At 41.6% G+C, this 23,089-nt stretch overlaps 2 protein-coding genes across 9 annotated transcripts in view; both read left to right on the plus strand.

Moving 5' to 3' along the window:
* The first annotated feature begins 2,531 nt into the window (after positions 1–2,531).
* LOC148336881 (sorting nexin-1-like) lies at positions 2,532–14,130 on the plus strand. Its single transcript, XM_088296938.1, has 15 exons — positions 2,532–2,702; positions 3,125–3,254; positions 7,433–7,557; positions 8,185–8,251; positions 8,352–8,395; positions 8,481–8,622; positions 10,389–10,467; positions 10,597–10,672; positions 10,762–10,875; positions 11,774–11,867; positions 12,000–12,205; positions 12,433–12,576; positions 12,737–12,817; positions 12,927–12,998; positions 13,067–14,130. Exons 1-15 carry the CDS (start codon positions 2,583–2,585, stop codon positions 13,115–13,117), a joined length of 1,545 nt encoding a protein of 514 aa, XP_088153064.1. The 5' UTR covers positions 2,532–2,582; the 3' UTR covers positions 13,118–14,130.
* A 2,970-nt stretch (positions 14,131–17,100) lies between these two features.
* The window catches only part of csnk1g1 (casein kinase 1, gamma 1), a 28,463-nt gene continuing 22,474 nt past the window's right edge, over positions 17,101–23,089 (plus strand). For 3 of the 8 annotated variants that reach the window (XM_088295572.1, XM_088295574.1, XM_088295576.1), the window contains exon 1: positions 17,101–17,386. The gene's annotated coding sequence lies outside the window, so the exon portion shown is untranslated. The remainder of the gene's footprint in view (positions 17,387–23,089) is intronic. The other 5 variants (XM_088295575.1, XM_088295578.1, XM_088295579.1 and 2 more) reach the window with 3 other exon arrangements.

Here is a 23,089-nt window from a genome sequence, read left to right on the forward strand (position 1 = left end):
AAATTAACGAGATGAGACTTTTTGTGAGTACATTTTTTATCCACACCAATAAAAACTCAATTACTGCATTTTTCTCCACCCTTTCCTTGTCAATTTTATGTCATAATGAGTATATCAAATCAAAACTTTGCGCAAGAAAACCTCTTCCTTGCATGTCGATATACTTTATGTCCACTTGGTAGTGCCAGAGGGGCTTGAACCACCTTTGTGGCCTCGACACATGAGCCAAGCCAACTGCATCGTAAGCCTGAATGCTTCAAGAAGCTTCATCTTACCATTACGAATGAAAAAACAACATTTAAGTATTTGTGTAACTGACTATGCTTACGTTCACCGTAAACACTTGATTTGATAATCATAAATTCCCGAGATTTACTTCCACTCATCGTGTTTCCCGTGACCGACGACGTCAACAGACGGACGACGCGCATGCCAGGTATTTTTGAAATTTGATGAGATTACGGACTTGTTTAGTCATCACATCATGTACAAATGCGGTGTTACATCTCAGATAAAATGATAACATAACAGCAAACTGAATAGCATACTAGATAATAATTAAACAACTAAAGAAGAAATTAGAGATAAAGGTATACAATTGACTCAAAACATGCATTTAGAATGCATTTAAGTTAAATATTTACATCCCTAATGGCGCAAAGCATGCTGGGAGAACCTCCCAGCGAGGCTTCATTATTATTGTTTAATTTAATCCTACTAACTACGACAGTGATGTCATTTTTGTTCAATTGCAGCTAACAGCCAATCACGGCCTCACTCAAAAGAAAGTCTGCAGGTGAATAAGCAACGAATATGTCAATGTGTGCATGCAAGAGTCCTGCAAGTTTTCAAAGCATCGTGTTACGTGGCAAGACGTCTGTAAAAAAAGGAAGTATTTGGAAATAACGAGGGCCGAGGACACCGAGGGAGAGCAGCACCTGCCAGAATAAGTACCCCCCCTCCAATCAGAAACAGATTAACTCCAAACATCAAGTGACTTATTCTGTGTATTTCTAGGATCATTTTGAGTAATTGTAGCAAATACTGATTCTGAAAAACGGATGCTTGCAGGTGCTGCAAGAATAAGTACCATTACTCTGTGTATTTCTAGGATCACATTGCTCCTAAATTGTCCCTAGGCGTGAGTGTGAGAGCGGATGGTTGTTGGTCTAAGTGTGCCCTGTGATTGGCTGGCAACCAGGGTGCACCTGCCTACTGCCCAATACAGCTGAGATAGGCTCCAGGATGCCCGCGGCCCTCATGAGGAGAAGCAGATCGCATGATGAATGAATGGAAGGATGAAAAAAGGTATAACTACACCACACTTAAAATAATTCCATGCGATTGTCTCTTAAAATAGTGGAGGTAATTGTTAGAGCCAAAACATGCGTGGACCGATTGAGCAATTGAGAGTCTTCTCGAGATATAACGTCACCGTCCTGTGTAAGAGTCACACCACTAGCATCCTGGCTTAGTCTGTTGCAAGATGAGAAAGGAATAAGTGATCTTACCACTTGCCCAAGACCATCCAATGGCAGCAGTGTCACACTGAGAACAAAAGCTATATTGGTGGAAATTGCAGCTTCTGCCCACCTCACCAGCTTCTATTACACAATCAATCATCCAGTCCAGGGAGCAGCAATGGTCATCCACAGCTTCCAACATGTCACAGCATCAGCGACCCTCCCATCCATTCTGCCTGCTGTACTTTTGAAGGAAATTGAGATGTTCTGCCCTAAGTAGCAACTGGTCAATCTGGCCAGTTTACAACACTCAATTGGCTGAAGTTCTTCAGTCCAAATGTCTCCACACACTCAGGTCCAGCTGTCCCAGTTTAGTAATTAAGCCTACAGGGAAAGAAAAACCAACAAAGCAGCTGACTGACAATAAAACAATAAACAAAATAACATATTAAAATAGAATTACAATTATCAAAAAACTGACCCAATGTACAGAGGACAGCATAAATATTACATTATACTGCCTGTTATCAGTGGTGCAAAAAGTATGTGTGCAGCAGATGCGGCACATAGGGGCTAGCGGGGGCGCCAAAGCGATGGGCGCAAAATAATTTTTGAGTAGGCATTTTAGGTATTAAACTTCGGTTTGTTCACGGCTATGGTTTGATCTAAACACTAATACTAATAGAGGGACGTCACTGATCGGCGCCCCTCTCCTCCGTGACTGTCACAGTTATTATTATTATTATTATTTTATTTTTTTGGGTGGGGGGGTTTCCTGTTATGTGTCTGCATACCCTCCAGAAAATAGGTAGTCCCCCCCCTGTACTGACGTCACGACGCCTTCAGTCAATGTGTGCGCGCTCCCGCGGCAGGCGATACAGATAGTAAGTGGTACAACTATATAAAGTTTTTTTAGCAACCTCCAGCAAACCATGTGATCCTGGACAACCCTTGACCAGTGCATGGAAATTTGAGTACAACGTAGATACAAGCACAGTTACAATTCGTTCATGCTTCTGTAATGTGTCATAAGGAGCAGCAGAGGTCGCTCCAACCCCTTCTCACAAGTTCATCTCCCGTTCTCCCTGGGTGACGTCATTAACCCTCACAACAAGGAAAATGGCGTCCGGTTCGTTTCACAATCCTCCTCCTTTCCCTGCAAACGACAAGCCAGGAGAGGGGTTGTCTGACTTGGCAGATGGAGACAGTGACGAGGGAGAAGATATTTTTGTTAACAATGTAAGTTCACGTGTCCCTTTCTACCTACGTTCACCAGTTAATGATAAGTATATGTAGCTGTCTTAGCTAGCTTGAAGTCATCCTCTTTGAACTGACTTTAGTCAATCTTAATGTACAAAATAAATAAGTTATCTACTGCCTTTCTATGGATGATAATTATGGATTAATTACCAATTAAGTGGCCGTGTGTAAACGTAATCACATATCCAAGCCATGAGTGATTCATCCCGCAGCTAAACCACCTGACAGCCTCAGATGAACTCCCTTACGTGGGCTCGAACTCTTGAACTTTGACTTTGTTGTTTTTATTTGGCTTTGCATCACAGCGAGCCAACCTTGTCAATCCCACGTTTCAGATACTCGGTTTCACAATTTCTTTCTTAGTTTGACTTGAGTCACGTTTGTGTGCGGGTTTTGTGCAGACTAAGTCCATGAGTCGTGGAGTGTCTCAGTCCGAACGAGGAGGCGAGCTCACCGCCGGCGATGCGAGCTGCCGCACCAGCGCCCAGTCCAACGGAGTCCACTCGGACGAGGACAACGATCTGTTTGCCGGTAAGCTTACCGTGTCCTAATTATTGGAAGAAATAGTATTGGCTTGTAAAAAAAAAACCTCCCAAGACAAAAAAATGAAAAACAATTCAATTCTGAAATCTTAAGTGGATATTCCCCAAATTTCACTAATCATGACATTTACCACTCTAATGCAGTTAACATTATGCAACTACTTTTTCTTTACTGAGCACTTAAAAGCCAGGACTTATAAATAACTTGGTGTATAGTCATACACGATTAAATACTGAATCACAACATTTTACAGGTAACGAATTATTCAGATCAAAATAATTATAACAACAACTGTGTTTTAAACAGAATCCAGAAGCTGTGAAGAAGTGTCTTTAAAACAAATCAAGGACAAGAACAAACAAAGCAAATGTGTCTCGGTAAAAGGTGTTACCTTATGGAACAAAATGCAACTGCTCTGAATCACTTGTTGAGAGGTTTAAAAATATAGTATGACAAAAATATGTAAATCATGTATTTACATGAGAAACTGCACTGAATCTATTCAAGGGTTTTTAGGTTTTAGTTTATGAAAGATTATCCATACACCTGTAAAAAGGGGCATGTCTGTTCTATTTTTTTCCTTTTGTTTTTATTCATAGCGTGCATATTGACTAATCGTTCTTCATGACGTGGCCATAAATACAGTTATTTGAACACATATTAAGAGTAGCGTTATTTTTATTTGGGTAATGTACCGGTGTGTGTGTTACACTTGTGTATTAACATAACATGATTTATAATAATTTATTGATAACGAAGGGTAGGACTAGATGTTTTCCCCCTTCTTCCTAGTCCCTGAACTACTACTACAGAACATATAAACTCTTCTGAACTAAGATATGTATTAATCTTTTTTTTTTTTTTAATATTTAATAAAGCAATCAATCAATCTATGAATTGACATCACATTTAGAATTCCCTTGTGACAAGCTAAAACACTATCTGTTGGCGAACATGAGCAATCTTGAACAAACCGTGCCGGCCGTTTTAAAGCGGGGCCGTGTCGTCACTGGCATCTGATTGACCGACAATGATCTAAGCAAGGAACTCCGCCGCACGCGTCCATTTCCTGGGTTTACACGAACGAGAACCAGCCGCCCGCCAAACACGTAAAAATATAGTATCCGCAGTGTTTTACAATAACGCTGAACTTTAGTTAGAATTTCATATGTAAATGATTTGTTTTATGATTAATGGTAAAAATTTTCGTGAGGATGCGCATCGATTGCTGCCGGGTTCCATTCCCTTGAATGAGAGGTCTCCATGTGCCAGAGCAGCGCCGCTTCCCCGGACTGGCTATTGTGGCTCCCGCCTCGGCAGTGGCGGCTTTGGGCAGCCGCTGAAAGACTTCAGACTCGACAAAGTGAAAATGACAATCTGTTGACTCAGAGAGGCAGCCAATTGAATGAGATTGAACTCTCCATTCAGAATGAATTAGTTCTGGCAGTGAGCTTTGCATGCTGCTTGCAAAATCACTATTGCACTACAACATATGGAGTTGTAAATATGCTTCTCCCATTTCAGTGTAGATGTAAAACAAAAAATATGTGGAGTGTATTTCTGCCTGGACGACGGCTGACTGTGTGTCCCTGTCTTAAAACCAGAAAAAGATTTTTCATCCATATGTGAAAACCTTTGTGCATTTGAATGGATTGTATGTTGCAATGTCGTCGCATCATGCAACCTCAGTTTATATTTTAAAACTGTAAACTCAGTGGCCGAGACTCGCCACTCATGAAATGTTACGGCAGAAACCTACACGCTGCAAGAGGCTTGCACTGTTCAGTTGATCTCGCCCCCATCCCGTCCGACGCCGTTTGTAATGGAACAGCAACGGAGAGTGTTTGTGTGTGGGCCTAAGTGAAGTGGTGCTGTTTTGAGACTATACGCGGCATTATTGGACTTCTCTGATTATCACGGATTGGCCGTAACAAACACCATGCTCAAACATAAGGGTGTCCATATGAGTACTTTGCACCGGGGCACCCTTGGCCGCATTTTGCTGATCATACTTGTGGCTGCTTCTCTTACATGCTCGTGTGAAGAGAGAGGCCTGATGGTGAGTTGGCTCCCATTGTGGGGGAAAATGCCAGTCCGATATTTTCATGAACTATATGTAATTCGGGATGTTCGGTCCTACTTTTTTTCTTTCAGACTGATACCGATAACAGTACTTATCTTCTTGAGTAATCACCAAGTAACGGATATCAGTTATACAAAAGTCCTACCCTAAAATCGTGTGAATAGTTGATTTCCTGATATAATGACCTACTCCTCAAATCACCCTAAAAAAGCCCCTCCCCTTGCTGAATTTGTGTATAATACGGTCGCATGTTACTGGCATCCTTTATCAGAGTGAATAAATTGAAGATTCATAACTCCAGTACTGGTAATACAATTGCTTTTAAATCCAACTGAAAAGGTAACTGAAAAATTTAGCATGATGTGGCTCCTTTAATTTCAGACGGTAGGAAATCCACACCTCTGCAACGGAATTTCAAGGAGATTATAGACATGCACTGTATTCCAATCCTCTATTAGATAATTTGACATGATAAACAAAAGGGGAAAAAAGCATATTTAAAAGGAGCATAGTCTTTGGTGCTCCATAAAGTGCATTCAAATGCACCAGCCAACTGAATGTAAATGATGATGATGAACTCCACCCATCTGATTCCTGTTGAGTAATGTGAGCAAGTCACCACGTGAAACGAGCTTGCCGGAATGCGGGAGCATAGAAGTACTAAGTACTAGACTGTCTTCCAGTCTTGTGGTGCAAATGAAGTCAGTAGTCCACAAATCACTGTAGCTTCAGGTATATCTTTGCGTGCAAATGACACTCATATTTATTTGGAATGGCACTTTTGCGGCTGCTGCAAATCTGAGGAATTTTCACTGTATAACTGGCTATTCATCCGCATTGCAAAGTCCACCAAAAACTTAGCATTAGTACCTTTTTGTAACGACAGAATTTGTAATGCATTTGTAGTGTTGCGCACGTGAAATTATTCAGGTGTACCTAATAAACTGCCGCCGTGTAACAGAAGCTTTATTGCAAAAACACAAAAGTTGATGTTTCTGCTATATAGTGGTACTCTTAAATTCCCCCTGTAAACTGCAGTTAATAGATTGCCGCATTTCTACCACTTTCAACCCACTTGATATATTCAACAAAGTGCAGATCTCTGTCCATCTGTGCCATTTATTAATAATAATAATAAGGGATGGGCAAGTAACGATACCATGTATCTGTAGCTTTCCCGATACTAACCTTATTCTAAGGTACTTAAAGCAAAAAAAAAATCTGACATTGATTAAGTCTTCCTCAGCAGTATTCAGGACTATACTGTGAGAGTTTGACACATCTTTGAAACATCATCCGCTTCAGAAAGGTTTTTGATCACAATTTTTGTCATTATGTTAGATAGATTTTTATGTGTCAAAAGTACAAGAGTACTCTAAGAGTGATTACTCGTACTGGTACCGGTCTGAAAAAAAAAGTGGTTTCCAACATCCCTAATAAGAATAGATGGGCGATATATAGCACTTTTTATACTCAGACATTTCGTCTTGTGTGGATGCTCATCGATACATTTTTTCTCCATTTTGTACATGCAATTTACTGTACAACCCTGCCAAAATCTTTAGCTGTTCTCACTGTGAAGTCGCTCCGCCGCCACCTCTCCTAATGGGTGCGGTGTCTGTCGCCACAGTGAGCAATTGTCATTTAGGGTGCGTTTAATTAACATTGCAAAAACAGCGCACATGAACACATGTGGCTGCCATAACCAAAAGGTTAAGATTGCCACCTTCCTCCGGGGGGACCCTGTTTCAGGACCATCCCCGCACACACGGATGTAGTGCCCTTAAGAAAGACAACCGATATCTCAAAACCTCAGTGGGCACCACTATCAGTGTGTGTTCGCTGTGATGGGTCAAATTTCATGTCTGCAGGTGTACATGACAGAGGATCTTTCTTTTTTTCTCGTGTTGTTTACACAATAAACGTGTTGCTCAACCATTTAGCACTGTGCTAAGTGCAGTGTGGAAAAGCCTTACGGTGTGCACTGAATATTATGGTACTTTTCCTCAACGGGTTATTTCGTCAGTGTTGAATCACATCTTTGTTTTTGGACAATAGAAAAAAATTCCTTTTCTTTCCACAGACGCCCAACTAAGCACAGACAAATCTGGCAGCTCTGCCCAAAAAGAGATCTCCAGGTGCTCTGGCTCACGTCCCAGCTCCTTTTCCCCGAGTCCTGTTGCCATGCCAGCCACCTCCTTGGAACAGGTACAGACCTCAGCCCAGCAGGATAGTGGACATGATTAAGTGCCGACATGCCTTCCCAGTGCCTCTCCAGTTAAATACTTAAAGGGGAAGTCAACCCCTAAAAATGATTTACAATAATATGCACTATGCACCTTCATTCGTCTGAACGTTGTATTCTGATTAAAACGAGTTAAACAGCAAAATGCACTTGTTTTTTGCCATTTCAAGCTGTGACCATTCTGTCACTTTTTGTCGACTGAAAATGGCATCACAGTTGTTCAGGGCTCAGGTAACGATGAATCATGACTCACCTGCTATCTGAAGCTGAGTCATTGGTTGTTTGCTGAGTCTCCAACAACTATGATCTCATTTTCAGTCAACAGCGAGTGGCAAAATGGCCGCCCGCTGTGACGTGCAAAAACGGGTGGATTTTCCTGCTAAACTCATTCCACTGGCGGTGACGTGCAAAAACGGGTGGATTTTCCTGCTAAACTCATTCCACTAACGCAATATCAACCAGAATGCCATGTTTAGACTAGTGGAGGCGTAGAGAACATATTGTTATAAAGAACATTTTTGGGTTGACTTTCCTATAAAACGCAAACTGTATTTTGAGAGCTGGAAACTAATGATCTGTCACTAATATAGCTCGAGGAGGAAGAGGAAAGGGATACTTTTGATGTGGATGTTGCTGTCACCAACCCCGAGAAAGTCGGTCAGTGTCTTTTAAATCTCTTTATACATCATTATATATGTCAGAAAGTATCACCACATTTTTTGTTCTTTCTACATCCATTTGGTTTCCATTCTTCCAGGTGATGGAATGAATGCATACGTGGCCTACAAAGTATCAACAAGGGTTTGTAGTCTTGTATGATACACTCATGACTTCTTTTAGTTTCTAATAGATGACTTGACCAAAGTATCCTCATGTGGCCCTCTAGAGCTCCTTGGCCATGTTTAGAAATAGGACCTTCTCTGTGAGAAGGCGCTTCAGTGACTTCCTGGGACTCTATGAGAAGCTGTCTGTCAAACAGTCACTGCATGGATGCATCATTCCGCTGCCACCTGAGAAAAGTGTTGTAGGTGAGCCTGACAGAACATTTCTTTGTATTGTTTCTTGTTGTAGTTGAAATCCAGATTCATGCCAGTGCTGTTAGTTTTACTTTCTTGTGCTTTATTCCCCTTAAATGAGCATCTTCTGTGTGACCCTCATATAAAGGTAGCTTAATTTTACGTCTGGCTTGATTGGTAGTAACTACCATAGTTTAGCTTGGTGGTGGCCCGGTGGATGACTGGTTAGCACGTCTCCCTCACAGTTGCATGTTCTCCCCGTGCCTGCATGGGTTTCCTCCGACACTCCAAACCCATGCATGGTAGGTTAGTTGAACATCTCTAAATACTCCCAAGATGTGATCGTGAGCGCGGATGGGTGGCTGTCTTTGTGTACGCTGGGATTGGCTTTCGACCAGTTCAAGGGTTTACCCCACCTACTGCCCGAAGACAGCTGGGATAGGCTCCAGCGACCCTCATGAGGCGGATCGGATAATGGATGGATGGATTGATAGTTTGGCTTGGAAAAACATGAGAAAAATACACCTCTTTGATTTGATTTTTATGACAATATTTTCAACACAAAATGCCAGGATGGCCGAGTGGTCTAAGGCGCCGCGTTCAGGACCCAGTCTCCCCAGGAGGCCTGGGTTCGAATCTCGAATTTCCCCATTGTGGGACTAATAAAGGGCAAATTATTATTCGAGTGGTCTAAGGCGCCGCGTTCCGGACCCAGTCTCCCCAGGAGGCCTGGGTTCGAATCTCGTGGCTGCCAGGATGGCCGAGTGGTCTAAGGCGCCGCGTTCAGGACCCAGTCTCCCCAGGAGGCCTGGGTTCGAATCTCGAATTTCCCCATTGTGGGACTAATAAAGGCATTATTATTAACGCGCGTGTGTGTGTGTGTGTGTGTGTGTGTGGGGGTGTGGGTGTGTGTGTGTGTGTGTGTGTGTGTGTACTGACTGCCAGAAAACACACACACTGGACACTGAGGAGGACAAAAAGAAAAACATTTCCAAAATGCATTGCAAACATTTGTAAGAGATCGAACAGAAACGGAAAACTCGGTGCGTACTGGCATGTTAGTCCACAATTTCTCCACAACAACGGTCGCCCAAACATGTCAGGTAAATGACAAGCCAATAGTCTGAAGTAAAAGAACCAACAATTACAAATATTATTTGTTAAGGTTTACTTTGAAGGTAGTCTTTGTGGAGGCGGGCGTGTTCATTAAGTATGTTTGCAGCCTCCTTGACTTGTTTGTCTCAATGACGGTGTCTGGTCAACAGGCAGAAAAAAAAAATCCTGTAGCAGTAATTTGAAGCCTCGTTTCACCCCCACGTTTTTCTTTTCTCCCCCACCAACCATTCCGCGGCTCATGTCCAGCCCAAACCATGGTGCTTGATCCATACGGATCGAAGATGATCCGTTACACCACTGTTAAAAACCATCGTTGTGCTGAGTATTTCTCTTTGCGCCAGAGGCTGGCTGACCTGTTTGAGGGATTATCTGTGCTTCCTCTGAAACCTTTGCCATCCCCGGCGTGTGGGCTATTATAACGTAGCGTAGTCTACCTTTGTAAATTACGCCAACATTTAACGAGCCCTGACGAAAAACATTTGCTTTGTACACCAACACTCGCAAGCCTTCACAGCTGAGTGATGTACAGGCTAAAGTAAGCAATAAAAATACATCAAGGTATCTGAACTGATATTAGGTCAGTGCAGATGGTGTAAACGAAATGAGTTGTGTGACAACTAGTTGTCCTTGTACCATCAATTGAATGTGTATCGCAATGACAGGTATGACCAAAGTGAAAGTGGGAATGGATGATCCGTCATCAGTGGAATTTGTGGAGAGACGAAGAGCCGCTCTGGAGAGGCAAGAGGAGGACACACACCTTTCATACAGTACTTTTATTGAAGAGATGATATATAGTACATATTATTCATTATGTGTGCTCTCTTAGTCTTGTTAGCAGTTTAACACCCATGTATTGTTGTTTTGCAGGTACCTGCAGAGAGTTGTGTCTCACCCTTTACTGATACAAGATCCTGATGTGCGAGAATTCTTGGAAAAAGAAGACGTGAGGATGAAGCAGTCGTTTGCTCGTGTTCTTTTCCATTGCTGGACTTTGAATCAAAATGTTCAATCTGTGTGTGCTTGTCTTTTCAGTTACCCAGAGCATCAAACACACAGGCGCTGAGCGGAGCTGGCTTCCTGAAAATGATCAATAAGGCGTCGGAAGCTGTCAACAAGATGACCATCAAGATGAACGAATCTGACACTGTAAGAGCATGTGGCCTGTAGTCGTGAATAGCTTTATTTAGAGGTACCACTTGAATCGCAAGTTTAGAACAGTGTTAGAGTGCCAAAGTAATGAAGCCCATTTTGTTTGCTCAACTGTGCGTATATTGATGAATCAGAATTCATCATAGATGACAGTGTGCCATGTGGTGCACCAATTTGCCCCGTTCATCCAAATCCCTTTTAAAGCACTTCCGTCCTTGCATTTCACCAGTCCGTCTCCCTCGCACCCCTAAAACGAACAAAGGCATGCGGTAAGCCCATGGTTGCAAGTTTCAAAGAAAAGCCAGCAATAATCTTTAATTCCCACTCTGCTATTGTTTTGTTTGCAGATATTGATAGTACTGACCAAGTGGGAGGTGCACTCACCTCTCACTGTCTCAATTGTGACTGCACAAACAAGTTACCACGTAGCTGTAGATGAGTCCCATAGTATTAAGTCCTAGTGCAGTTAATCAGTAGAATTTTGATCTGGTAAGCTGTGGAGAAAAAAATTGATGTGCTACCAAAAAAAAAAATGTTTGGAAATTTTGAATTAGCATGCCATGTTTTGTTTTAACCAACATAAAAATGTAACCCAACTGATGATCTTATTTCCTTATTGTTTCACGGTGTTATAAATGATCCTTGGTATGAATGATTGTATAGCTTTATGCACCCTGAGATTGGCTAGTGACCAATTTAAATGTGTTCTCCACCACTCGTCCAGTCAGCTTGGCTTTTGCGTGAGCATCAGTTTTGATTAAAATGGTGCTGCAACTGTATACACTGATTGTACTTGAAGTTATGTTTTGCATTAGCAATCTAATTTTTTTGACCTATCAAAATCGATTTAGTTATCTGTTGGTTTTGACACTTGACCTGTGTTCCTCATTTTCAGTGGTTCGAGGATAAGTTGCAAGAGGTAGAGAACGAGGAGCAGCAGTTAAGGAAGCTCCATGCTGTGGTTGACTCGTTGGTGAATCACAGGAAGGGTGAGCCACAACTGCATTACTTGTCAGTATTTCTTTAAAAAGGGTCATTAAAGTGTATAAAAATAAAGTGTGCCCACATGTTTCACACAAGTCTTCTGAGAATGACACGATGTTCTCATCCACCAACACCAGAGCTATGCGGAAACACAGCAGTATTTGCCAAAAGTATGGCCATGCTTGGGAACTCTGAAGACAACACGGCTCTGTCCCGGGCACTGTCCCAGCTGGCAGAGGTTGAGGACAAGATGGAGCAGCTGCACCAGGAGCAGGCTTCCAGTGATTTCTTCATTTTTGCCGAAGTGCTGGCAGACTACATCCGTTTACTGGGTGCTGTGCGGGTAAGACAACTGCACATTCAGGAAGCATGTCCAAAGCAACTTTGTAAGGTGTGAAACTATTTAAGTCATTTGGAAATATTGAAAGTTCCCCCTTCATTATTTGCCACTGGAATGTGTATTCTATTGCTAATAGACTACTTCAGCGGTTTTCAAAGCTGATCCTGGGCTTCAAACAAGGTACTAGGTGTCACGCTGCTTTTTGTCCACCACTCGCTGGATGTCCACAGGGCTGTTTTGACCAGCGCATGCGAGCATGGCAGCGATGGCAGGAGGCTCAAACCACACTCCAGAAGAAAAGAGAGGTCGAGGCTAAGCTGTTGTGGGCCAACAAGCCAGACAAACTGCAACAGGCCAAGGAGGAGATCACTGAGGTACACACATGCGCACACAAATCGTGTCATGTATTTAACATGGCACCTTTACTAAATTGTGTTTCTGATGTTCTGAAATGAGTAGCATATATGCTGTACCGCTTTCTGTTCATGATATAACATTCAGTCAGTTCATACTATGTTGTTGGTATGTTCGCAGTGGGAGGCTAAAGTTACTCATTTCGAGAGAGATTTTGACAGAGTTGGCATAACCGTGCGCAAGGAGGTTCTCAGGTTTGAGGTAAGTGTCTTGTTTCATGCAGCTTGTTTTATTCTGTGCAAATGGTCGGAAACGGCATTTGAAGTAGCAAGAAACTGTAAAATGAAATTCCCATAATTTGTATTTGTAGAAAGAAAAAACCAAGGACTTCAAGAACCAGATCATCAAATATTTGGAGTCAATGCTTCAGTCTCAGCAAAGGGTAATAACACCAGTCATTAGTTTTACATTGTTAACATGAAATGACTTGTCATCCTATTTCTATTCCAGCTTATCAAGTTTTGGGAGGCTTTCCTTCCTGAAGCCAAAGCAATTGCTTAACGACAGAGGATGGACACTTTTTACAACCCATCTGCCTTTTCTGAACACTCAACCTCTTCCACAAACTGAGAGGACCATTTTGAAACACACTTCCATCCATCTGGTCTCATTTTCTGGAATTCTCAAATCTTGTACAGTTATTTGATATTGATGCGCTGCATAAATCCTTGTTTATATTCCCTACTTTAAAATGCAATGAATGAGATTCAGGAAAGATCAGTCAGGTCATAGTATTTAAAATAATACATTTTAAAAATAAACGGTCTTTTGCTAAGGGGGAGAGGCATATACAATGTATTTGTTACTGGTTGAATCCATGTAAAAGTTTACACTGAGGTACCGACCTAGAGTAACACTGTTCATGGTTTACATTCAAGGTCAAATGTATGACAGACATTCCAGCATATCCGTGAATGGGTGTCAGATTATGTTTTGATGCAATTAAATGCATTACACAGGTAAAAAAAAAGTATTTTTTAATTACTATGCCACTATTATTGCCAGGGGTCTTAATTAAAAGCGCATTATTACTGCGTATCACGTACTACATATGAGAACACTTAAATGTTACAATAACAGGGTGACATGCTGTCAAGAGTAGTTGCAATGAAAGAGTTGGCAAGTTTCATCAGGGACTGAAGTCAGTCAATTCTTTGGTATTATGACGAATTATAAGTCAAGATCTTTATATCAATCTTAGCTTTTACACAAGTCAGCAATTCAAGTCATTTCGAGATCACGCAGGGGCTGTTTGCTAAAGTACTTTTGTTGTGCAATCTACACAATGAATCACCAAACCATCGACTAATTTTAGTCAGAAAACATACTTAGGTCAAAACATGGTATTGATATATTAAAGTTATACAGTCTGTTTTTGTGACTTTATTGAGCTCTTTTTTTTTCATATTTCCATAAGAATGTGTTCTACTTTTGTAACCACTTTGCATTCGTGCATGTTTTCTTGGAAATGCTTTACAGGTGGATGATTTAAAAATAAAGTTCTGGTTACACTCTGTGTTGTTTTGGAATGTTAACTAATTCAAATTCTTAGTAATTGTGAGGAGAAGCGGTACAGATGATGAGTGGATGGGTGTCTTAATCTTACTGAATATTCTTTTTTAAATTGGGCACCACCCTTCCAGCGCTGAGGTTCTGGGTTTGAATCTCTACTCTGGCCAGCCGGTATGTTTGCATGCTCTCCTTGAGCTTGCATGGGTTTTTTCTGCGTATTCCGGCTTCCACCCAATTTCCTTGACCTATAAACTGGCCATGGGTGTGAATGTGAGTAAGCAGGTGTCAATGTACTGTGCAATTGATAAGTGACCTGTACAAGGTCTTTCTGACCTCTTGCCCAAAGTCAGCTGGGATTAGCTCACGTGTGCCCCAAATGACACTACACAACATAGTAGATCGATATTTAAAATCAGGATAGAAGAAAAGGAACATTAAATTTACAGATATGTAGTACTGTAGTTTGTTGTAATGCCATGTAGGTCCACCGAGCATTAGAAATGTTTAGTGTACATTTTGGAGGCTATCCAAGCTTTCCTTGGGCAGAAGGCGGGTGACACCCTGAACTGGTTGCCAGCCAATCGCAGGGCACAGAGAGACACAACCATCCACGCTCACAACCACACCTAGTGACAATTTAGAGTGTCCTTTCAACCTGCCATAGATGTTTTCGGAATGTGGGAGGAAACCGGAGTACCTGGAGGAAACCCATGCAGGCCCGGGGAGAACATGCAAACTCCACACAGGAAGGCCGGAGCCGGAATCGAACCCACAACCTCTGCTCTGTGAGGCATGGATGGACGCATTGTGGCTTAACTAATTTATTAGCTGACCTGCTGTTTAACAGTTATCTTATAATGCACAGTAATCATTTCTGACGGTTGGTGGACCTACATGCATGGCATACACAATCTACAGTACATTGACATATCTGTAAAGCTGTTCCTTTACTTCTTTCCTGATTTTAAATATTGAAATTTATTTTTTTTTTTAATTTAATATCCTGTTAGATTGAGACAGTTACTATGAATTTGAATTAGTCAACATGCAAAAACAGAACACAAAGTGTAACCAGAACTTTTTTTTAAATTTATTTTTAAATGATCCACCTGTATAGCATTTCCAAGAAAACATGCGCTAATGCAAAGTCGTTACAAAAGTAGAACACAGGCAGCAAGGCAACGATGTTTACACCTCTCCACCCACAGGTAACAACAGTACGTACTTTGACGGTGTTAAAATTAACCGCACTGCTCAGGGCAGCAATTAGCTTTTTGTCACTAAACCGACAACCTTATTACAAAACAATTTGCTTCTTACCGGCAACTTGATGCCGGGGATGCCTAGCTGTTGCCACTAATGCATGTTCGCGTCCACCACCGCTTGCAGCCAATTCATGAAGCTGTCAGCCTCATGGCGCAAGTCGCCGTCGAGTTCGGATAAACTCCTCATCAATGAACCTTGGAGGTGGTCTTCTTGAACGGTACGCATCGCATAGCTGCATGTGGTTTTAGTTGGGGCCAATTCGGGAGTGTCTGTGTTCAGTGCACAAAAGGTTTCAGCGAGGAGGCCGGCTCCACAGCTGAGTTTGGCCACATTGAAACGCTCCATTGAGTGGTGTACGCGTAGCCCAGAGCTGTTACGTTCCAAACAATAAAACGGTGCATTGTAGTTACGTCCCCTACAGTCGAAAAACAAGAGCCAATCCTCGTCCAAATACATGTGCATGTCTACTCATTCCCACGCCAGTCTCTCTAAATAACCGATCAGCAAAGAAGCAGTATGCGAGTGTGCCTTCCTTACAGCCTCATCAGTGTACCTCTGTTCACTTCCACAGTTCCTCAACCTCATATAAATCAGCCACGGAGAGGTTAATCCTTTTAACATGTTGAAGTGGCCATAGGTAGGGATGTCCACATGAATTTTGGTGCCAATTGATCACCGTTTTGGGACATTATAAGCAATGAAAGTACAATGATTTCCAGTGGAGAGTTTGTAATCGGTCCATTCAATGACTCAGCGTGAAACATGGAGAGAACGGAGGGGTGTGTGGCCATAATCCTCATTAAAAGTAGTCGTTTTTAAAGACATCACTTATTTCCCAATTTCTCCAAAATTAATAGATAAAAAAGAAAATGATAACTAATTTTGTTTCCTCATCAAAAAACATTTAAACTCATCTCATTAGAGACAAATGGCCCATTTTGGATCTTGTCCTCTTTTAAGGAAACAAGGAAGGGATGCTACACTTCGCACAGGCTGGTCTCTAGTAAGCTGCAGGTTCCAAAGCACTAGCTGCGGGTTGTTTTTTTCTGAGATGAAAAGCATTGGTATCAAAATGTCAATCACATACTTTTTCACAGGAAACATCCTATCACAATCTGGGCATGGATTGGAGCGCCACTACTTCTTTTGTAATGATGATTCTTTGATTAAAGATATATTTGCTGATCCATCATCCTGTTTATTTTTTGTTAGCTGGAGAAGGAGGGCAGGGTCCTCCATAACTATTGCCTGTGGAAAGGTGTCTAAAAACGCCCCTGTTACACAGCTCGAAATGTGGCTTTGAATACCCAATAAACACCTTTGGTAAACAGTGTCTGTGTACAAAGTTCAAGTTCGGTGTCTATTTCAGGCCATCATGTAAATTCTAGGTTTTGATATACAAAACCGAGTAACAACTGCCCAACTCACGTGCGATTTCTGCACGTGGGCTATGTTGCGTTGATCCAAGTATTGCAATTGCGGGGTCACATTAGCCACGTGACCTCGAAAAGTAGGCGCAACGTGGAAGTTTTATTTTTTGAGCAAAGTAAGATAAGCTTGCCATGTGCACTAAACCTTAACGGGTTGACTCGTTTCGTCATGCCTCCTCCACTCATTGACAACTAATAACACCGACTTGTCATTTATTAACCCCCATAACAATAAATCCGTGTTAAGGAGGAGGAGTACAGGATATTCCACCTTGGATCTACTTGTAAATGAACGCGCATCCGTGTGACCTGGAAGTGTGCGAGTGGAAGCGGGCGGTGCCGTTTTTCTACATCCGGTGTATTCGAACCTCACACCAGCCAGAAGCGAGCGAAGGCGGACTACTGAAGAATAATGGAGAGGGCTGCCACTCTGCTGCTAACATGAAATATCACCACCAAGTAACACCAAGAGCCTTGAATTAAGACTCGCTCGAACATTGCGAGTCCAGCAGCAACACGCCTACGGCGCGTGCCCTTTTCAGCTGGATATATCGCAACCAAGGTGAGCGTGTTGTGTTTGTTCGCGGCTAGACACAAATCCGGAATTTGTGGTGGTGGTTGGGGGGGTTTGCTTGTTCGTGAACATTTTCATAGCTGACGGGGCTAATTTCCTTGTTGTGCTCGCTCCAGCTGTCACTCAGCCATCAGTACATGTTAGCGAAGGCGTTCACGACTGGCGCGGAATGACGTTTATTCGATTTGTATCTTTCACAACCCACGTCTGAATACGCGCTTTAGAAAGGGGAGTAATTCAGTGTTTCCCCACATCTCTAGTTTTGAAATAAATGGACCCAGACGATGTGGCTTGCTAATGTGGCTAACGTTAGCTTTGCGGCAGGTTGCTCAGGTTTTCTGCTGGCGAGCTAACTTGGCTAACGGTGTGATCGTCCACTAATCGATGTGATGACCATCGCTCAGATGAGGTTGGCTACTTGCTTTGTTAGCGAAAGATTGGCTCGTTTCCTTGATTTGAAACGCGTTCGGATCTCGTCTCTTTAACCGCTCAATTTAAGATTAACCCTCACAGCTTCAACAAAGCGCTGCACCTCTTCAAGTGTTGTTTGGGTTTGTCCGTACGATGCAAAGTCTGGCGAGCACATCTTTTCGTTCAGTCATTCAAGGGCCTTTCCTCGGTATGGTGGCTTTTTCGGTTGAATTGTTTGATCGGTTTGGATTAATGAAATTGCGAAACAATGAACGACTCACCTTCCAGTCACACTTCACAAATTGATCTTCTCCATTTTTATTCCATGCAAACCTATTGAAGAAAAAGCAACACGATGTACTACTCAAATCATGGCATCTGTTGTTACACATGGGATTTGAGCACACCTTGGGCAAAACTTCCGTTTGAATTTCTACCCAGTTCCAGTGGAAATGTTAGCTGACGCTGTCACAGCAGGAGTGTCGACTATTGGCAGGCCCCCTCTCAGGCTGCTCTTTCCACTGAAGGTTAAATCACTCCACTTGTAGCATTTATTTGTCTCTGACAATGAAAAGATGCCAACTCATTAGTTGGAAAAGCACCTTAGTACCTCGTCAAAGTTTTTCATTGAAACCATTCAATATTTAGTTATGTTTTAGTGCCAGGATGTTGTATATTTTAACGGAAGATATGTGCGTATTCTGTCTGATATAAATATTCATTCCAAATCGAACTCTACATAGTCAAATACGTTAATGTGGAAATTTTTCTAGTTTGAAAAATAATAATGTTGTGATTTTTTTACTTTGAATTGAAGGTGTTTTCTGCACCACAAAAAATACACTTTACTGTTCTCCAAAAAAGCCTCTTTTCCCACACAAAAATTATTTTTTTCAGAATGAGTCGGCTGCTTTTTAAAATTATTGCTGCGTTGAACTGCGGTTAAATGAGCCTTTCCAACCGGACAGGTTTTTATTTTTGAGAAATTCTGTCACATCGCCAATTCAAAATATGTGAAGACCCCCAATGTGATATTAGTTAAAGTTATATTGCCCGACGGTCGTAATATTAGAAGGACAAATAATTTCTCAAATTGTAATGATGTTTAAAGTGATTCCTCACAATTTGATCTCAAATAATCAAGCAACTGACTATGTATTAAATTGTAGCTGTCATTTTTTTTATTATTAATAGATACAATACATCGTGGAAATATTCACAGTGCTTCACTGTTTCCAAATTGTGATGCAATCGCATTCTCACGTCGCAGGCATTTTCCAGATTTCTCAAGAGATGTTCAATCGGATTCAAGTCTGGGCCACTCCAGGACGTTTATTTTTGTCATTACTTGGCTGTGTGCTTTGTGTTATTGTTCTGCTGAAAGATGAGCAGTCGCCTAGGACTCAGGTCAAGAGTGTTCTGGAGGAGGTTGCCATCCATCTCCCAGATCCTATTGCTGAAAAACATTCCCATAGCATTATGTTATCACCGCTGTGCTTCACCAGAGGGGTGTTATTGACCAGGTGATGAGTGGCACTTGGTTTCTTCTAAATATGACATTTGGCATTCACAACCTCCAAGCATTCAATTGGTCTCTCATCAAACCAGAGAATTTTGTCGCTAATTGTTCGAGTTTCTATTAGGGCCAAGATTAGTTGACAAGTCACAATGACGTTGTCGATCAAAATTGTTGACAATCTAATAGTCGACGAGATGTTAATTAATATATTTATTTGGTGATTTTTGCGTTTCTGTCAAACCTGCCTTGTGTCCCCCTTTTCTCACCAGCTGTGAAGTTTGGCTGTGATGCACGTGCAGTAGTGGTAACCCGAGTCATCCGTGATGTAAATGGAAGCATTGTGGGTAATGCAGTGTCATGGCTCACCCCCTGTTAGCAACAGAGTCTGAGATTTCGGGCGTATTTTACCAAAAATATGTAATACAATGCAATCCTTCTTTTCATGGCATGCACGGTTTTGCTAAACGAGTATCTAAAAAGGAAGCACTATGAGGCTTATGCCTGATTTAATTCTTGTCATTGGGACAGTCATGCCTGAAAGCTAGCTAGCATTAGCACGCATCGGCTACCGTGTGTTTATTGCAACGCGATGTCCACCCACCCACCTCTTCCTCTTACCCTCTGCAAGATGATTGTGATTGTCAACATCAAACTTGTAAGGAGGAATGTGATTGGTTGGAATTATCTTTACATGAAACTCCAGGTCATCTGTCCGATATTGTCCTAATTTTGATGTTAATATCGGGAATGTTTGTATCGCTTTTGATGCGATAACGGTTTCACCCTACTAAGAATACACTGTACACACTGCACCCAAATGTGTAGTCATTATTGCAGTATATAGTTAGTATATACGGGAAAAAATACTCAGCAGCCTTAAACATCAATCGGAACAAAACAACGAGCAATTGCTTACCTATATTACGATGGTTGACTTGCGCACACAAATGGGTAAAACTGGGTTACAGTCCTGTGCAGAGGATAATTGCTATTAAAACCATGTTGTAGCTCCCTCTCGCATAATATGGCATCCTGAGGTGTATTTTCTCCAGTACAACCTTGTATGGAGTTCTGTTAAAAGAAACAATGCTGGTGATTGCCCACAATCAAAATGAAAGAGCCCACAGAACCTGTCTGTATTTTATGAAAATAAGAATATGCATGTAACAAAAAGAAGTCAGTTGCATCAATTTTTTTTGTGGAAAACCTGATGAACACAAGCGTAAACTAAGCCACAAGCAATATATGGAACAAAAATGTCATTAATCATCAAACCACCTGCACATTTCCTGATTTGACATGTCAAAATGTTAGATGTGAAAAGGCCTGTGACCAGAAAAGCACCTTGTCGTTTTTCCATCTCGCTTTTTACTACCATTGTAATGTGTGTAAATGAAGACAGCCTGGCCTCAGTGCTCCAAGCTCATTCATCTGGGAGTGGCCTGGCTAGGCAATGTGCCCAGTGCAATCTGGTCAGTGAAGGCTTTCTACCTTTTGAGCAAGACGATTGTTTCCTCTCTCATCGTGGTGTACCAATTGGTACATTTTTTTCCAGCAGTGAATTGCTCACTTAAGCTAATGCTCATGCACCCCGGTGTCTCATTTGTGCGTTCTGTTTTAACTGTTTTCCAGAGTTCAGACATGTCTGAACATGTCCATATGTAGTGGTGATGCAATGTTGTAAAAAAAGACAAGTCCCCCCCCCCCTTCTCCTAAAACCTATAAATACATTTTACTTACTTGTCCCATGGGTTTATTTTGCACAAATAAAACCTATAGTGAGTCTTTTACTCACTTTTTTTTATTTTTAGTGCAAATTGGCACTGATTAAAGGCCCTTCCGATTCAAGTTGAATTGACTGTTTTCATTGGAGCTAGTGTCAGTTTTTATGTTCTTTCAAAGTCATTTAAATTTTAAATTTACATTTGGCATCTTCAGACAGCCATTAATCATTCATTAATTGGTTTCTTTTCTTCCAGCATTAGGGTGTTTATTTTTCATTGAAACCAAACGGCATATAAGGAATGATACGCACAACCTTAATTTCACTACTACGAGGAGTAGTAATAGTAACATTAACTAACATTACATAAATAAATGGATAAATATTGCAGATGTACCAAAAGTAACATTTTTGGCCAAAACAAAAATATGAGGAACCTGAGGCAGAGAACGGAAAATTAAAACACGCAAATAAATAATACAGTACATCAAAAATACACCAAAAAAATTAATGAAAATTTCTCAGCTGGGTGATTTTGTTTTCACTTTATCGAATATGTCTAATTGTACGTGACGTGTAAAATGTCAAAGGTTAAATGATTTACAGAATTATCACAGACCCTTTTAATTCCTGTCACTCCTGGAAAAATAAGTACATCTTGGTATGACAAAAATAATCCTAAATCGGGAACTACAATGAATATGAAGTTTAAATTTTCAATACAAAATAATCTGAAGGCCTCCTTTTAGTAAAATAATATAATGTACGGATGTAAAAAATTATATACATAAACGTAGTAAAATAAGGCAATATAATGACTTATGTTTGTGCATCATTTGTATTTATTGCAGGTGTCATGCATAGAGGGGAAAAAAATTATTTGAGAGTGAAGAAGCCCTTCATATCTTGTAAAATGCACCGCAAGGAGCAAACATATCGCAGTTAGACATTTGCAGTTGATAGAATTAATAAAATTAACTTTGGAAGCGATTTAAAAGTGTGCATCATGATGGGGGTCGGAGCAATAACATCTGTCTGTAAGTCAACTCATATCCATCAAATATAGCAGAAGCATTGAAAAATAGATCATAAATATGGGCATGTGCATTTAAAGAAAGGCCTTTCTCGCTTCAACTTTTTTGAAAAGAGGGGGTTGAGAAATGTTGACCGAAGCTTGTAATAGCTGTGTGTGTCCAAATCATGTAATAGCTGTGACTGTCTGGAGTAATTTCAGCTCAGCAGCAACAGAAATGCAGGTCTGTCACTCATTTGTAAATCTTTGTTTGGAGGACACAGCCGCAGTGTGCACTTGATCTTTGGTGAAATTTTGAACTCGTTTTCGTGAGTGGCTTAGATGAAAAACATGAACGCACTAAAGCTGTGAAACACGAAAACGGCAGTTGTGCTGTCGCCCAAAATTCGCGACCAAATGCTCATTAAGTGAGCTTTTTGACACCGGCAGATACACACTCTCACACACACCATCGCACGCACACACACACGCACATACGTACAGCTCTCTGGTGCCTTCTGAGCAACGCATGCATGCATTTTCATCCGCCAGAGAGGCTTTGAGCCTTCTCCCTGAAGGCCCAAAAGTTGGCTTCTGTGGTGGGGGAAATTTGGGTTCAATTCCCCGCAACCCACTTCCACTCAATTCAGTGTCCCGCCGGCGCATGCTTGGCCGACCAAGCTACCTTGTGGCCAGCCACGGCGGTGTGATGCACCGCGACCCCCAACGGGTAGCAACTGATCGAAGGCTTTACTCTGGTTTGCCCGCCGGGTGCTTGCTTGAATGTTTTTTGCTTGCGTCATCCCAACGTCCTGTTTCGGCAGTGCGGTTGCGGGGACAAAACTCTGTCGGACAGAAACTGTAAATACACTTTTAGGCAATTTTTGACAGAATATTTTGATACATCCTTATCACATTATGAGCGCGTTTGTAAATTCAGTCTGACATCCGTGCACATCACTGAAGGTGCGTGTGTTCAGAGAGGCAACGCACATTAATTTCCCAACGTAACCTATGTTCTAAACC

The sequence above is a fragment of the Idiotropiscis lumnitzeri genome, chromosome 5 (assembly GCF_059441095.1).
Source record: "Idiotropiscis lumnitzeri isolate Australia: NSW breed Sydney's pygmy pipehorse chromosome 5, RoL_Ilum_1.0, whole genome shotgun sequence".
NCBI classification, from domain to species: domain Eukaryota; kingdom Metazoa; phylum Chordata; class Actinopteri; order Syngnathiformes; family Syngnathidae; genus Idiotropiscis; species Idiotropiscis lumnitzeri.

Bases quoted from the DNA above. Each gene is read 5' to 3' on its own strand.
- LOC148336881 (XM_088296938.1), top strand. From the start codon at position 2,583: ATGGCGTCCGGTTCGTTTCACAATCCTCCTCCTTTCCCTGCAAACGAC. The intron at 8,252-8,351 runs GTCAGTGTCTTT...CCATTCTTCCAG, and splicing joins CACCAACCCCGAGAAAGTCG to GTGATGGAATGAATGCATAC. The intron at 10,468-10,596 runs GCAAGAGGAGGA...GTTGTTTTGCAG, and splicing joins CGAAGAGCCGCTCTGGAGAG to GTACCTGCAGAGAGTTGTGT.